The sequence below is a fragment of the Arachis stenosperma genome, chromosome 1 (assembly GCF_014773155.1).
Source record: "Arachis stenosperma cultivar V10309 chromosome 1, arast.V10309.gnm1.PFL2, whole genome shotgun sequence".
NCBI classification, from domain to species: domain Eukaryota; kingdom Viridiplantae; phylum Streptophyta; class Magnoliopsida; order Fabales; family Fabaceae; genus Arachis; species Arachis stenosperma.
In genome coordinates this window covers 10,143,414-10,161,443 of record NC_080377.1, presented here as the reverse complement: position 1 = coordinate 10,161,443, position 18,030 = coordinate 10,143,414, and the positions used below count along the sequence as shown (strand labels likewise).

General features: G+C 33.2%; 2 protein-coding genes across 4 annotated transcripts; one reads left to right on the top strand and one right to left on the bottom strand.

Moving 5' to 3' along the window:
* Window positions 1-262: 262 nt before the first annotated feature.
* LOC130960858 (uncharacterized) lies at window positions 263-9,742 on the top strand. 2 transcript variants are annotated; one of them, XM_057886363.1, is made up of 4 exons: window positions 263-441; window positions 610-2,014; window positions 6,760-7,093; window positions 7,172-9,742. In XM_057886363.1, exons 1-4 carry the CDS (start codon window positions 419-421, stop codon window positions 9,595-9,597), a joined length of 4,188 nt encoding a protein of 1,395 aa, XP_057742346.1. In that variant the 5' UTR covers window positions 263-418; the 3' UTR covers window positions 9,598-9,742. The 2 variants fall into 2 exon arrangements, with proteins under 2 accessions (XP_057742346.1, XP_057742338.1); XM_057886355.1 differs by having other exon boundaries at window positions 6,760-9,742.
* A 178-nt stretch (window positions 9,743-9,920) lies between these two features.
* On the bottom strand, window positions 9,921-12,059 carry LOC130944845 (HVA22-like protein f). Of its 2 annotated transcripts, none has more exons than XM_057873405.1 (5): window positions 11,928-12,059; window positions 11,315-11,341; window positions 10,995-11,117; window positions 10,197-10,446; window positions 9,921-10,087 (listed from the first exon to the last, which is right to left on the bottom strand). In XM_057873405.1, the coding sequence occupies exons 1-5, from the start codon at window positions 11,972-11,974 to the stop codon at window positions 10,061-10,063; spliced, it is 474 nt and encodes a 157-aa protein (XP_057729388.1). In that variant the 5' UTR covers window positions 11,975-12,059; the 3' UTR covers window positions 9,921-10,060. The 2 variants fall into 2 exon arrangements, with proteins under 2 accessions (XP_057729388.1, XP_057729398.1); XM_057873415.1 differs by having other exon boundaries at window positions 9,928-10,087; window positions 10,172-10,446; window positions 11,928-12,053.
* Window positions 12,060-18,030: the final 5,971 nt, after the last annotated feature.

The window sequence follows — 18,030 nt, the reverse complement described above, 5'->3', positions numbered from 1 at the left end:
ACTATAATTAGAAGTAATTAAAAACTAATATTATAAAATAATTTTTAATTAATAAAAATATAATTATTATACAGCATATTATGACTGTTATTAATACATATATTATGTGTAAGAAAGTAATATTTTTCTGCAGAGAAATAATTTGTGGTATAAAGTAATATATTATTATTTTCTAATCCCGGTGGAATAATTTTATTAAATAATTAAGTTAAATGTATAAATATGAAATTAGTTGTACAGTTGAAATATTCGCATTACTTGACGACTTTACTCACACAGCGGCAGCTAGCTCTCTCTCTCTAATCCAAAACCATTTCTCTCTCTCTTCCTTCATGTCTTTTTCTTCTGATCTTCTATCACCACCACTTCTTCTTCTTCTTCTTCAGCTTCATAGTCTCTTTCTCTTTCTCACTGGATCATGTCTCGAGCATTCTCAATAAGGCATTTATCTACGCTTCATCTTCCTTTTTATTTTCTCATTTGTTTTGTTTTATTTTATTTTGGTTTTAGCTGGGTTTATGAGTGAGTAGGGTGACTGTTATGACTGTAACTAACTCTTGTCTCTTTCTTCTGGTTTTGTTGTGTGGGTTTTGATTCGGTGCTTCGCAGGGGCTATGCCTTTATCATGAGGTCGCGCGACGTCTTCCAGTGCTGGCCCTTCCCGACCAGCGACGCAACCGCAGACCAAGTACGCTCATGGCTTCCTCCGATGACTGTTCCCAACTGGACCACTGACCACTACGACGACTCTGAGCTCAGATCCAACCGCATCGCCTCCGGAGAACAGGAAAATGAAAATCCTCCGTCCGATGCTGCAGCTTCGAGAGAATCGAAAAGCTCAGAAAAGTCACCGTCGCAGGAGGAAGAAGGAGAGGCGGAGAAATTGGAGATTCAGGCGGTGGATGACGCGGTATCTCATGGCGACAACGGCAAGAGGGAATCGGAGAAATCGGAAAATTTGCCGGAGGAGGAGGAGGTGGAGAAATTGGAGAATCCGGCGGTGGTGGAGACGGCATGTCAAGGAGACGACGGCGAGAGAGAATCGGAGAAGTTGGATGAGGAAGAGGAGGAGAAATTGGAGATGGTTTGCCCGGTGTGCGGCGATTTCAAAGCGGCGACTCTGACGGCGGTGAACGTGCACATGGACGGATGCCTGAGGAAGGATCGGCGGCGGCGACAGATGAAGATGTCGAAATTGAAGTCAAAGTCAAAAGCGCCAAAGAAGAAGCGCTACATCGCCGAGATTTTCAATGTTGAAGACGAAGAGGAAAAGCTAGAGCAAGAAGAGAATCTAATGGAGGAGGAGGAAGAGGAGGAGCTGGAGAATGAGCGACCCGAAATCGAGACGGAGATGAAGTTCTGGCCGTTCGGAGAGGACGTATCCGTCACGGTCGAGAAGTTCCGGTGGCTTTCACGGCGGCTCGAGGAGCTGAGATCCAAAGGAACCACTGGTGGCGGCAGCCAATCAATGAGATCGGAAGGAGGAAAAACGAATTCCGTGTCGGAGGATTTGTTGTCTTCACCGGAGGAGGAGGAGGAGAAATTGGAGATGGTTTGTCCCGTTTGTAGGGTTTTCAAGGCGGCGACGGTGACTGCGGCGAACGCGCACATCGACGGTTGCCTCGCGCAAGCGATGAGGGAAGAGCGGTGGCAGATAAGGAAGAAGCTGGGGTCGAATCTCAAGCCTAAAACGCAAAAGAAGCGTTCCCTCACTGAGATTCTCAACGTGGCGCCGCAAATCGACACTGGAAACTGTGACGCACCGGTGGATGCTACAGTAGATGAAGAAGAAGATAACATGGAACGTGGCGCAGGTAAGAGAAAGAAGAATACAAAGAAGAACCCAAAGAAGAAAAAGAAGAAGATAATGGTGAAGAAGAAAAGCAAGGTTCAAAAGCGCGTTTGCCTTGTACCTCTGAGCACTAAGAGTAAGATGGTGAAAATGAAGAAGCCGAAGAAAAAGAAAAGGAAGAATAAGAAGAATTTGTTCAACGACGAGTTCGCTGCAACGAAGGTACGCTACGTGTATGTACATATATATGGTTTACATTACATGAAATAATAGGATTTTATCGTTATTATGCATGCTAGTTCCTTGATTTTAATTTGAGCTTAATGGATCGGAGGCAACCAACTATGCGATTAATGGAATTTAAAACATAAAATATTAGCTTTAAATTATATCTTAGCTTCTTGGTGTTGTATGTGTTGCTTGTCTCTTAGTAACAGAAGCTCTAGATAACAGAGATAGCATCACTTTTGTTATATGTGGAAGATTAAATTGGATTGATGACTATCATAGTGTGAGTTTATGTCTGAACTAAAATTCAGGAAAAGAAAAACAATATTCAAGATAAAACATGGTTATTTCTTATTAGAGAGTTGGGTACACGGGAAATTAAAGGACATGCATTTAGTTCGGAGTACGTAATTTGTTATTAAATAGAGAGAATTTGATATATGAAATAGAGAATTTGGCATGCCATACAAAAGTAATTAAGAAATACAATGTATATATATGAGGTAAAGGTCTTAATAGGTAGAAAGAATTCAGAAGAAAATGGAAAAGAGAAGGGGGGCTGATGGTGTGGTGCTGGGATGTTGATCCAGCTGGAAGTTGTTTAGGAAGGACAGGTATATATGATAGCTATATAGAAGGGGCCACTCATGGGTCATGTGTTAAGAGGTGGAAGAAGGTAACTGAGTCTGATGATGATGGGTTCTTTCTGCCCCGTCACTATTAGCAAATAATTTGAAAAGAGTAATTATCATACATGGGGCCATCATCATGGGCATGGTGTATATATATAGATAAACATTCATATAATTTCATTATCTTATGGCTGGCCTTGCTTTTCTGACCTAACTCTAGCAGATAGAGGTTAACATACAACTTATTAGGTGCTTGAATTTGTTTGGGGCATATTAGGAATTGGGAGATCATATCCATTTCGTTTGGGATATATACTGAACTGTATTGATGATTTATACGACTTCAACATTTAGACACTGTTGAAATAAAAACTTGTATAATTTCAAAGGTGAATCATAAATTAGTAAGTGCACTATCTCAAACAAAATGAGTTAATGGCTAGTAATTCTCCTTATAGTTGGGTGGATTTTGGTTATAGTCTTAGTGGAGTGATATTAGATCATTATGGAGGTGGAGTTCTACTCTAAAGTGTATTATTTTATGCACTCGTGAGGGAGGTACTGATGCTAGTGTTGGATATATCTACACTTTTATGTATATAATGATTCTAATTTGGTGTTATGTGTGATAATAATACGTGAATGAGAAACTTGTCTGATTTTATTCTGAAACTGTTTTAGTCTATGGTGGGTTAATTTGCTCTTATAGTATATGTGTCGCTTAGTCAAAAGGAAGTTAGTTTGTATTTTGTGAATTTTATTTTGAAAAAGTGGGAGTGGTAGATAAACAATGATCATTTTGAATAACATGAATAACCACTAATCAAATAAAAATATACTATATCCTAATTTAATGTTATTAATTAAATTTAAGATTAATTTATTCTTTTAATTCTATTAATTCACATTATTCACACATTATTGAAAAATGTTGTTAGTTATCTATATTTTTCCTTTGAAAAAGTATAGGTAGACAATGAAAATACTAAATAATATAAACAATAGATATATCAGATGTTTATTTCACTAGGTGTATAGATGATTATTTTAATATTAAGATTTAGATAAATAATTTAAAAATATAGTGTATTTTAATTTAATTAATAGTTGTTCATGTTATTCAAAAAAGTTATTGGTTACTTATAGTAACCATTTTATTTTAAACTAGCGTTGTTTTTTAGATGCAACCAAACCAATGAGTAAAAGTTGTCAAATATATAACTTTAAGGAGCTGATTGTGAAGGTTGCACACAATATTGTAGATGTTGGTTAGTGGTATCTTTTTTTCCTAGAGCGGACCGTACTCCAAAATCAATTTAATCACATTAAAATTGTGAAATTCCATGGATAGGTTTTATTGGTTCAACAAGAGTGTTAAGTACATAGTCAAAATTTTGGTGACTATTTAAACACCAACTTTGATAATGTTTAATTCATTATATATTCCCATTTTTTTCATCCATAATTTAACCAATGTCAAATGAACTCCTACTTTTGAGCATGCCTTTAAAAGGGAAAAAATATATATATTATTACTGGTCTTACGTTAGGAGAATGTCTCTACTCAAATCTTAGTTTTCTGGATGTCACTAGGCTAATCTCCCTTAATGCTTTATATTCCAACTTTGTCTGATGATGATTATAATGTTTTTGTTTCGATTTGGCTAGGAAATAGGAATCATTATTATTACACAGTTTCTATATAGAGGTAGTGCATGATATGTATGTAGTGTTTCGTAGATAAAAGGCCTCAAATTTTTCACGGGCTAAAGTATTCTTTATGCATCCTATTCATGCATTTACCCTATGATCCTCTCTCTTTAGTAGGCCTTTTTCAATGGATGTTTAGTAAAATTCTTTAGTATTGCTTTAATATCCCAGTAATTTGTTTGTTAAGGAATTGCTTTTGCTCCGTTTCTTTAAAAGATACCTTTCTCTTTTCAATTTTTTGTTTTTGGGTTAATTTATAGTTGGAAACTTTTTCTAATATTGACGAATTCCTTTATTCTAAAACTTTAACTAAGCATCGATGGGAAAAGTTTATATTTAGGTGAAAATTCAGGGGAAGTCGATTTACATGAAGTTGATATTTTAGAGTTATTAGATGAAAATTTAGCCAAATCAGTTAAATCATCTAACGGTTCTCAGGTATCAACTTCATGTGAAGTCGACTGCACCTGAGTTTTCACTTTATATTTAATAATTGTAATTTATGAAATTCAGAATGACTTTATCATGATTGTTTTATTTTCATGTTTGTAGGTGCATACATGATACATATATACTCCTATAAACATAAAAAGTTGATAAGATTGAAGCTAGTACAAATTGTCTTTTAGGGTAAATCTTTCATATTTTATTTTGAAAAAAAAAAAAACGCTTCGGGACATTAAAAAAAAAAAAAGAGGTTAACTAGTCCGGGTTATCAGTTTTTTCAAGAAAAGAGAATAATGATAACAATTAACTCCAATAATGAAGAAATAATACTTAAATAAAGAGAGATCTGATATATCCTTTGGTTTTAATATGCGTTAATTAAAATACTAATAGAGATGTATATTACTTAATTAAATAAATAAAAAGGTTATAACATCTAAATGATGAGAAAGTTAAATAAAATATTTTAGTTCTCATTATGTATCGTCGTAATGAGTTAAAATATTTTAGATATTATAATTGTCTAAACAAAAAATATATTAAATTTCTTTTTCTCGACAAGAAAAATTGTCTTATAACGTATATATATTTACGTGTTATTATATTAGTATTATTACATCTATTATTATTTATTTCTTTATTTTTGTTTATATTTATAAAATTAATTAATCAATTCTCTTTCATCAGTAAAATCAGCAAAACTATCTCTTTATTGATTAAATATATAAATACTTCATTATTATTTCTTATAGAGAGGTCTCTATCCTCTCCCAAAAGTAAAATATATATCCCCTCTCTCTTGACACACATTTTAATTACACTTTGCTTTCTTGTATTTTTAAAACCTACTCCGTCCGATACTCCCGTATCAAATAAGAAAAATAAAAACAAACTAGAATAGTAGAATTCAATCTTTACATGTTCATTATTTTACTTCCTAGAAAAAAAAGCTATCCTTAATTAAGTAATAGTTATATATGTTATTGAAATATTTATAAAATAAAAAATGAATAATAATAATAATAATAATATGATTTTCTTTTGAATTTTATGTAAAAGAATAAATATTAACAACAACAACTATATGATGATTATTTTTCAGAAAAAAATTGATATATATGTTAAACTGAACTATTCTTATTCCCTTATTTTACTAAAAATATTATATATGAATATTATAAAATCAATTGCAGATAAAATACGTTTTTTTAAATAATTATGACAAATTATAGTTAGTAATATATATTCTCTTAGTATACTATTATTAGTCACGTTCTTTTTTATATAGAAATTCATTTATATAAGTTTTGGTAAATAAAGAATATTTTGATCTTCAAAGAACAAAATAATAATAATGAGAAGATCGAATTGCTAGAATAGGACAGGAGAGTTTATATTTCAAAGAAAGATGGGAAGTAGATGAATAACAAAATGTGTCTTAGGGCCTGTACTTTACTCATCTAAAAGGTGGTGGTAATTAGTTGTTTAATTTGTTGCACAAATCTATTTCTATAGTATCCTATGAGTTATTTATCATCTAGTTTTTAAGTTTGAACACTATTTTAAATATAAAATTCTTGTAACTTATATATATATAAATTTAAAATTACCTTTCCAAACAAATACTTTCTACAACTTACATGACAAAATAAATAAAATACAGGAGAATGACTAAAATTTCTATCAAAGCATGCTCACAAGTCTTCCCCGACAAACCTTTTGCTTAGAGTATTTTCTTTTTTAAGTCCTATTCGTTATATAAAATTTAGTTCCATTGAGTCACCTAAGCTTTTCCTCTCCTTTTCCATCCGTTTGCAATTCTTGTTAGAGTTGAGAGACCTTCACTAGCTAGCTATCACATCATTTTTCTGCATTATTCAGTTGTTAATATATATTATGCAATTATTGTTGTTATGGTTATTGTTTAAGTTAGTTTTCTTCGAGTCTCAGGAAGATGCATCTAAGAGCAAGGTGCAAAGGTCAGCAACAAGATCCACAAAACAAAAAGGAGTAGATGTTGAAGTTGATGTCATTGATGCTTCTCTTACCCATGAAAAGAAATTGGATTTGAAGATATTACCAGAAGAAAAGAAGGAACAAGTAAGTTGTGACTCAGTTGAAAAGCTACAAAAAGCAGTGTCTCCCATTCGTGGCATACTGAAGAATCACAAACATATCTCTCGAAATACTTCAAGTGGTGGTTGCAATGTTCAAGAAGGTACCGAAGAAGAAAGCCACTGTGATATGCAAGTGCCAACTTCAGACAAGCATGTGAGATTCTCTGGTAAGGATTATACACTTGGCCCAAAAGATAGAAGCTCATTTGATGAAACTGCTACTAACTTGGCTTCGGATGCATCAGAGTCTTCATTTGCAAATGAGCATTGCTCTGAAGGTGAGGCTGAGGCAACTCGGAATTTGGAGGCCAAAAAAAATGTTGACAATAATGCCATTAACAAAGACAAAGGCAAGGAGGTTTGCCCTATTGCTGAAAGTAAACAGTTTTGCAATGCTCTTGGTCAAGTTGCAGCACAGAATTTCTTGCAGCCATGTACCAATCAAGAGAAATCAAAGCACATTTCAGAGAAGGGTCAATCATCACCATCCAACGTGGCATTCCATGACAAGTCTGATAGAGGCAACACAACTCCACTGCATTGTTCTCCATATGCTGACGCTCCTAGATCTCTTCCTGCAGTTCAAACAGGACAGGTTTCTGGTGTAAATACGCAAGTGCCTGAATCTGAAGCTTTCATTTCCACTAGAAAATTCGTGGATCATATGGAGGATAGGACTATTAAACCCGCCACTACGAACTTGAACTCTAACTCGAATTCAAATACAAGGACATTTTTGGGGCCTTCATCCTCGTATTCTACTTCGTTTAACAAAGCAAATGAGAGGCCTGAATTTCAACCGCATAATTATGGCGACAATGGTAATAATGGCAAAGCTTTAAGTAGCAGACCATCGTTTAGCATCTTTAATGCAGATATGTCTGATAACTCGAACCAGTTTCTTGGCCAGGGAAAAGCAAATGCAAGAGAAAATCTCATGGACCAGAACTTTATTGGTTTGCCACTCAATTCTCACGGTGAGCTGATCAATTTCAGTTCCAATTCCATCAGCGGAAAAGCAGTGATGAATCAACAACCGGATAAATCATGCATATTAAAAGGTTACTTTAATGCACCTATGAAGGAAACTTCTCATCAAAATAGCCAACAACATTCAAGCATTGGTGCGAGGAATGTGGTTCAGAAGACGGTTCAAGATAGGCTAAATCCATTTCCACATTACCCAGCCAGGTTAGGTGTTACAGAGTTACATGGAAGTAGCCGAACAAACATCTTCCAGCAAAATTCTGATAGTTGGAGTTCCGGTCACTTTGTTCAGCTGCTTGATTCGGGTTTGAATCTTGCCAGATCCTATCCCGTCGAACGCGACAAGGCGCCTAACTACATGGGAAATGGAATGATTTATCCAAAAGAAAGTTCAGGACCTATTCCACCGAGTTCTGGACCTTCCCGCCAACCAACAATGAGATTGATGGGCAAAGATGTTCTAATTGGTGGGAGCAACAAAGAGAAACAAACATTTGTGAGAGGTGAAGAATCCAGAAGGAGGCATTATCCTGAGCATCATGCTGCTACGGACAATTCTTTATTGGGAAGATGCTCTAAGCTGGATCGGGCTTCTGGTTCACATTCATCACAAACACCACCTGAGAATGTGTTAATTCAAAGTAACCCATCATTACAAGGCACTGTTTTGATGACTGGTACAGGCTCTGGATTTCTTCAAAGTAATCATGTATGCCAACAAGGAAACCCTGGACTCAACAAAAATATTGCTAGTTCTAATTTGCAGTGGCAATCTACGTCTGGTGCCAAACCAAAATCACACATCAGCTTTAAGTCTCAAGTATTACCATCTCCTCAGCATACTCCTTTACCCCAACTTGAGCTGAATGACAGGAATAAGCACCATCATCATGCTTCGAGTTCAGCGTCCGAATTTCCTTTAATGCACCAAGGTGTTGAAGAACCGGCAAAAACATCGTTGTTTCAGAGGCAAAGTGCTACTTTTACAATTTTCCCACCATGGTTGTTAGGTCCAACAGAAAGGCTTCCAGGGACCTCTGCTACTAGAAGCTTTCCTCAAGATACACGGGGAAACAATTTCACTACACCGGCCGGGAACCATTCAGCAGAATTTCGGTATCCTCCTAATCCTTGTCCACCACCAATGGTTGCTCAACCTCCATATATTCCAGTTACTCCCCTTAACAAATCACCACACTCTGCAGTAAATAGTGGATTTATAAACATACCTCAGGTCACTGACAGAGTGAATCCGAATGGTATCATGACTACTACCAATGACCATAATCATCATTCATACACAAACACCAGGAAAAGACCAGCTTCTAATTTCATTGATCTTATAAGGCCTAACAAGTTACAAAATATAGCAGTGCAAGGAAACCCATTTGGCCGCATGATTGGTTCGACCGGAGGAAGCTCAAGTGCAGGGTTGCAAAGAAATGCAGGAGCTGTTGAACTTGGTTCCCAATTGAGTGGTGCAATATACTCAGGACAGAATCAAACTCAGAATCTGAACCCTGCAAGTCATATTGGTGCTAATTCCATTCTAAGACCCTCTCAGAACATGGATCAGAACTACACAAGAACAATGAATTCTTCTGCCATTCCAAATACTGCGACAACTGACTGTGATAGAGATCTTGAACTTCGGAGGAGACTTAACAAAATGCATAGGTTTTAGGCCTAGCTAATTCAACATTTTATGGTATCAGGTTCTTTTTCTTTTTCCTATTTTTTTTTTCATTATAGTATATCCAATGAAACATTATTTATCAGTTCTATATTTAGATAGTCATCTTCATTCAAAGTATTATTCCTTCATGTTAGCTTTTATTGCAAAGACAACAATTTATCTTATTTTGCGAATTCCATGTTGGTTCGTCTCATTTTTATGTTTACCTTTATTTTTAATTTGTTATCTTTATTTTATACCAATCATAATATATTCTATCGTGAAAAGTATAGTATTGTGGAAGCTATATATAATATAATTTAAAGTATCAACCTCAAGATTGTTGCAATTTAAACAAAGTATAATTAAGGATTACATAATATTTTTGTGCATAATAACACATGCAACAAAAGCAATGATTACACAACGTTTATAAAATCCTAATAAGATATCAACTTGGTTAAATCAATCTTCAGTGCCTCCACGCTTCTTTCTCAGCCTGCAAATTCGAATAAAGAAATGAGGAAAATATTATTAAAAGATGAAATATAGATAAGCTTTATAATGAAGCAAACATATGTACTTAATTAGAGTTGTTGATAGCATACAGCTTTGACAACTTTCTCAAATGCATCAGGACCATATCTCTCTATGTAGCGTTCAACAGATTTTTTTGCATCAATGCTCAACATTTGAAGGTCCTTCCTCTTGTCTTGATCTGAATCCTTGTAACTTCCATAGCTTACTATCTTCACATATTGCCTCACATAATTCTCATATATAAAAGCAGCACCATTGAACATTGGCAGTACCAGCCAAATGCAAAACACAAGCTTCATGTATGGCCATATGGGAAACCTATATAATATAATAAAGGTTCAATTATTATTAGCCACATATAGAAACCTATTTGGTATTTCATTTTTCAACTTGGTTTTGGTATAATTAATGATGATATTTGTACGTAAAAAATGGACATTAATCATGGACGCCAAGGAAAAAGAAATAACATCATTTTATATACTATTACTTTTAATAAGTTGGCACATTAAAAAATTAATGTATTTAGAGCATCAAGATGTATTTATCAATTTACACCAAAATCAACATTAAATTTAACTATCAATGTAGAATGAATACACGTTGAAATTAAAAATACATATTAAAAATAAGTTAAATTATACATGTATTTATATATAAATATATAGTGACTGATTTTCATATACAAATAGTATTTTTGATTTTCTAATACCTCAATTTTAATTGATCAAATAATCAATTATTATTTTGAAAAGGTTAGAATATGGTATTCTATCAATCCACTACTTTTAATACTCATATGTATATGTACATGCATGTATTTTTATGTAAACTCCTTATCATATAATATACATATATCTACGTACCATGCTAGAATATTATAACATGAAAGCTCAAAGAGTTCGACGAAGGAGTATAAAACCCAGTAAGTTAGCCATTGATGATCATCTAAGGTTGAAGGACTCTCAATCGCCCTTATTGATGCGTATCTGTAATATTATATTTACTCATACAAAATATGTCATTATATATTGATACACCCCAAAAATAAATATTATTGCACTACTTTCAAACTTCTATATATAAAAAGGAATGAATATGAACGTAGAGCAAAAATAATATTATTTATATATTAGTCATAAAATCATAAAGTTAATTAAGAATTGGCAACTAGCTACTAGCTTACAAGGGATAAAGAAGCATCACTCCAGGCCTGTCAAAAATGAAAAACAAAATTAAAAACTTATATATGTAATTATTTAACCATCAAACTACATATACAAAAGTTTGTGGAATTATTTCGTATCGCAAAGGATTATCGTTGTAAGCTAAACAATACAAATAATTAAATAAAAAAGAACAAAAAAAAAACCTAAGCATTGACTATATATATATATATATATATATATATATATATATATATGGAAAATTCCATATATATGTATATGCTCTCTATCATAAATAAACCATACATATATGGCTTTGTCTATAATAATTTTCTTTTATAATAATCTTCCTTTACCATATTAATTTATTGGGCCCTATCTATTTATTGGTAAAAACTTAGGTGAAGTCGACTTTATGTGAAACTGATATTTGAGAATCGTTAGATAAAAATTTAGTCAATTCATTCAAATCATCTAACAGCTTTCAGGTACCAACTTCACGTGAAATCAACTGCACTTGAGTTTTCACCCAATTTATTAGAAGTAGTGATTCTAAACAAATGAAATATAATGAAAGTTGGTAGATATATGAGAATAACAAAGAGATATATATGCATATATTTACATATTTACCCTGCTATTGTGTAGAAATTTCTTACAACTGTTCCAAGAGCGCCCATGATATGAAGATGTGTTATTCAATAATTCAAAGGATCTTTTTTGGAAGCTAAGTTAGATTGAATAATAATGAGTTATACTATGCAGCTTTTCACTAATTGGTTCAAGTAGTTTATCGGGTATCTATTTATATTGAAGTGCAAGTTTTGGTTGATGAAGGAAGCAAAGAATGTTTATGGGACGACACAAAAGTCTTCTTTTCTCTAATGGGAAGAAATTAATTAAGAACCATATAAAAGCTTAACGGATATGTAAGCAAAGCAATAGAAAGGGTTAGGGCACGTAGGTGCCTATATATATTATATATTTATTTATGTTAGAAAGATTGGGATTTGCATGTGGACTTTTGAAATATTTAATGGTATATTCAAGAGATTATGTATATTATTCCTTATCTTATCTCTTCTTCCAAAAGCGAAATATATATATATATATATATTACAATAATCCGTTTTACAAAGTTATTCACTCATACTAAAAATCAGGTATTGTGTATTTAATTATATATATTTATACATATTATATATTTGTTTATATTCACTTACACTAATAAAACTTTTTTATAGTAAGATAATATTTTTTTATACACAGTAATTAATTGATAATTAATTTTTTGCGTAATATAGTTATTGATTTTAACAATGGCAAAGGACAATTTTTCGCAAGACTTGTATAATTTTGAACAGACCGTGTAATTAACATGACTTCTATTTGAAAATAATTGAAATACAATTTTATTTTAGTTACTTTTCAATTCTTTACATGTAAAAGAATTAAATTTCATCATTTCAGGTATAAAAGATTGAAACTAGAAAATCAGGTAAGTTTTAATTCTAATGCCAATTCCATACCCAAGTGGGTGTTTATGGGTGGCTGGCCTAACCAGCTTTAATTAGATTTGGACTTAGATCTAAAAAAATATTGAATCTATCTTGTGTTGAGATTAAGGATGATTAATTATGATAATTAGAGAATTAGTTTTAGTTTTAAGAGGATTATATAAGTAGAGAGAGAAAATTTTATTGAGAGGATGACTCATTTGTTTTAGTGAAACTAAATTCAATATTTTCTATTCTTTAGTTTTTCGATTTCCCCTTCTTTCTTTTTATTCTTCTACGATCAAGCAACTGCTGCAAAATTTTTTTCATGGTATCAAGAGCCACAGGTGTTTAATCCATGGCTTCTCCCAATAAAGATTCTGCCAATTTCAATTCCAACAACACTCTTCTCTCCTCTTTTTTTATCAACAATTTTTTCCCAAATTTCTTCCATTAGAAACCTTTTCACCTGATTAGTGACAAATTTGGTGAGAATAATCACAAGACTTGGTAACAACAAGTTCTCTTTACAATTCGAGGACAAGATCTTGAAGATCATCTCCATCCAACACGAATTCCTCCTCAATTTAATTTCACGGCAAATTAGCAAGTTGGGATTGAATCTCAACAATTCAAACAATGGAGGCATGACGACTATAATCTCGGCTCATGGATGCTCGCATCTATGGATTCTGATTTCAAAAAGTAAAATGGTTGGGTGCATCTTTACTTATGAAATTTGGGAAAAGATTGAAGAATATTTCGAGAAATCCATCAAATGTAAGGTTAAACAACTCAAAGCACAACTCAAATTGGTCAAGAAACATGGTATGTCTGCTCAAGATTATATCTTAAAAATTAAAAGCCTTGTAGATTCTTTGGCAGCCGTAGATTACCCTCTTTCGACAGAGAAACATGTAAAAGCTATTCTTAAGGGTTTAAATGAAGACTATCAAAGTCTTTTAATCACAATCAATGCAAAACCTAAAATGTATAGTCTTTGTGAAGTACAAACTCTAGTATTAATTCATGATGAATAAGTTCAGAAAATCAGATAATGTTCTTATACAAGCTAATTTTGCTCAAAGTTCTTTTCTTTCTATGTCAAATACTGTGAGAGGCAATCCGATGAGAGAAATGGGGAGAGGTGGAGGTCGACCTTTTAGAGGTGGCAAGTCTTTTTATCAACAACCACAACCTCAATGCCAAGTATGTGGCCAATTTGGACACATTGCTTGGCACTGTTTTCATAGATTTGATCAACAGATTCCCCCACTATCAAAAAATCAAGACACTCAAATGAATAACTACAACTCTCTTTCATCGACTGCTTCCACTCCAACCCAAGTGAATTCTATTGCAACCACTCCTCCTCCACCTATAAATACCTTTCACAACCCTACTGCACCATCTATTGTCTTTGACCCAGCTTGGTATCCCGATATAGGTGCATCTTATCATGCAACCTCTTCTCAATCTAACTTGATTGCATCATCTGAATACACAGGACCAGAATAAGTGCATATAGGTAATGGAACAGGTATTTCTATATCTAATATTGGACACTCCTTTTTGTATTCTTTATCTTCTAAAAGATGATTTTCTTTACAAAAGCTAATTCACTGTCCTCATATAACCAAGAATCTGATCTCTGTATCTAAATTTGCTGAGGATAACTTTATTTTTTTTAATTTCATGCCTTTTATTGTCCTTACTGTGATACACATTGAAATGTTATTATAATGAGGCCTAATTGACACGGATAACCGTGATGCCAAGGTGTCTAGTTAACACAGTAAAGGGACTATATTCGGGGTTTACTCCGAGTAACGTCGGGTTGCGGGTAGACAACCGACGCATGAGCTCATGGCCTGCGCTAGGAAAGGCATGCATCATGTGCATTTGTATATTTTGTTTGAGCGTGCATTGTCTTGGCTTGCTTAATTGTTTATTCATGTTAACCGCTAATTGCCTACTTATTATATATGCTTTCTGTATGTGTTTGACTTATCTGTTTTGTCTGTCTATTCAATTTTATCGGAGTTGGAGGAACGGAAGAAAGGCGAAGAGATTGAGGGTTTTGATTAGATGTTGATCAAATTTAGAATCTTAGAGACCTAGCCTCATTTATGGTTTTAGCTTTAGTTCCTTAAGATTTATAATCCAATTGTCGGTGTTCTAGGATTGCCTTTGACTTTTTCGGGACCTTGCTTATTATATATGTGAGCACCTTAACCATACTGAGAATCCCCGGTTCTCATCCCATACAATATTGTTATTTTTCATATGCAGGTCGAGATGCACCTCGGTGAGTGTCTGGAGTTCCCTCTGCAAGCGAAGTTGGTTATCCTGGGATTACTGTATTTTGTTTTATGCTTTGTATATATGTATATAGACTCTCCACCTTTGTATTTTGTATTTTGTATTTTGTCCCCCCTAAAGGTTGACTTGGAAAAACAGGTATTTTGTCATATACTTGGGGTTAATCTTTTGGGTTATATATATATATATTTGCTTTGGCCGGTTCTAGCTTCGCGAGCCGAGTCAGAAGCTTTGCTATATGTACCTTGAAATTCTTCTCTCATATTTATCTCTTACGCGAGTGATGCGATTTTCTGTTTAACACCTTACTTATCTCTTCTTCACAGGCTTCTAGTTAAAATTTCTTTCAACTATTATCATATATATATATATATATATATATATATATATATATATATATATATATATATATATATATATATATATATATATTTACTTTTAGAAGTCGTAATACCTTGCCACCTCAACTTTATGACTTAAGCATAAGACTTTGTGTGGTAGAGTGTTACAAGAAACTTAATCTTTGTGAAAATTGTGTTCAAACTAAAATGCATTCTATTCCATATAGTAATTCTTTAACTGTTTACATTTCACCATTGCAATTAGTTTATACGGATGTTTGGAGACCCTCTCCTATATTTCTCATCTTGGTTACAAGTATTATGTTACATTTATTGATGCATTCTCCAGATATACATGTACTTTTTTACTTTCTCACAAATCTCAAGTTTTTACAGCTTTCATTCAATATAAAAATTTTATAAAAAACCAAACTGAATGCAAATTAAAGGCTTTACAGTTAGATAATGGAGGTGAGTACGCTTCCAAAACTTTCTCTACATATCTTGCAGAAGAAGGTATTCAACATCATTTTTTATGTTCATATATCCCCCAACAAAATGAAAGAGCTGAGAGAAAATATCGGCACTTAATAGAAATGAGTTTAGCTATGTTATCCACTGCTCAAATGCCAAATATTTTTTGGGATAAAGCTGTTATTATAGCTACTTATTTGATAAATAGGTTACCCACTCTTATTTTAATTTGTCATAAAAATCACCTTTTGAGGTCTTATTTAAACAGAAATCTGATTATCAATCTCTCAAAATCTTTGGTAGCACATGTTTTTCTCTTCTTATAGATCATATAAGTGTGTGTTTCTTGGATATGCCCCCTAATTACAAAGGCTATAAATATCTATCACCCAATGGACGAATATATATGACTAGGAATGTTGAATTTGATGAATCTCAGTTTTCTTATTTTGATTTATTTCTCCCTAAATCTGCTATTAATGAGCTTGACTTAAGCAGGATGCAGATAGTTCTTTTTATTTTTCAAAGTACCCTGTTCCTACTATTGTTCCACATGTCACTTCAGCCACTTATCAAAATCCATGCACTTTAGGGTAGCGTTTGTTTTCGGAGACAGAACACAGAGACATGGACAACGAATGTTTAAAATGTGTTTGGAGACAGAGACATGGACACGGAACACATTGTCTCCAAGACACTATTTTATATTTTTGTGTCCACTCTTTTACGAAGGACAATGATGGACACAGGATTTGAGAAGGTGGACACGTACTTTTTTATCAAAATTTTTTTCCTTTCTATCGATAGATATTTTTTATTATTTTACTATTATCTCTTCTTATTTTAGTTTTTTCTCTACATCGTAGTTCTTCTTTCTCTGCGTTCTTTTTTTTCAGATACTCTCTTTTTTCTTTTTTTTATAGAATTTCTTACTTGACTGGATAATTAATTTATTCCTTTTTATCGTTTATTCTCTTCTCTATGGCATATTGTATTAATAGAGACTTAATTCACTCTTCTACTTTATGTTACTTTATTTTTTCTTAATTTTGTTACTTTAATACCATTTTTATCTTATTGGTTCATAAATCGATTCTTTTTATAATTTTCTGTACTCCTACATACTCTTATTTTTTATTAAATTAATTTGTACTTAATGTAAAAAATTTGGAATTACATAGCTATTTTAGTCATTTTACATAATATTTTAGTTTTGTCCATGTCTATCCAAACATAATACAGGACATTACATTAGTGTCTTGTCCATCGTATCCAAACACAATACACAAAAAATAATTTTTAGTGTCTCCGTTCTATTGTTTCTGTCTTAGTGTCATGTCCTGTTCTGTCTCCAAAAATAAACGCAGCCTAAATGAACAAGACACTCTACTTAGTTCACATACAATTAAAGGTGTTCCTTCTGTCACAACTAAGACTATCCAAGTTATCAATTAGAGGATGCTTTTGGTCTTAGCCACACTCCTACTCCAACACAGCCACAAGGCCCAATGCAACCCACTTCTGGCAAAGACATTGTTCTTCCACTTATAGAATCCTCTAACACTCAATCCTCTGCAACATCAAACCATTCACAACCAATTACTCCTCACAATACTCATGCTATGATGACAAGGTCTAAAACAGGTTCGTCTAAACTAAAAGTATTTTTTTCTTCTATTCGGTTCAAAACTAGTGATGAACAACCTCCTAAAATAGCTCATGTTGCCCTCAGTAATACTTGTTGGAAAGAGGCGATGATAGAAGAGTTTCAAGCTCTACAAAGAACTAATACTTGGTCTTTAGTGCCTAAGCCAGAAAATGCAAAAACTATAGGTTGTAAATGGATTTTTACCATTAAAAGACACCATAATGGATCCGTTCACAAGTATAAAGCTAGGTTAATGGCTCAAGACTTTCACCAAGAAGAAGGTTTTGACTTTGAACAAGTTTTTAGTCCGGTAATTAGACCTACAATAATTAGACTGATCTTAAGCTTAGCTCTTTCTCGAAATTGGGTGATAAGGCAATTTGATTTCAACAATGCCTTTTTGAATGGGGATTTACATCAAATAATCTACATGTCACATCCGATTGGCTTTGAAG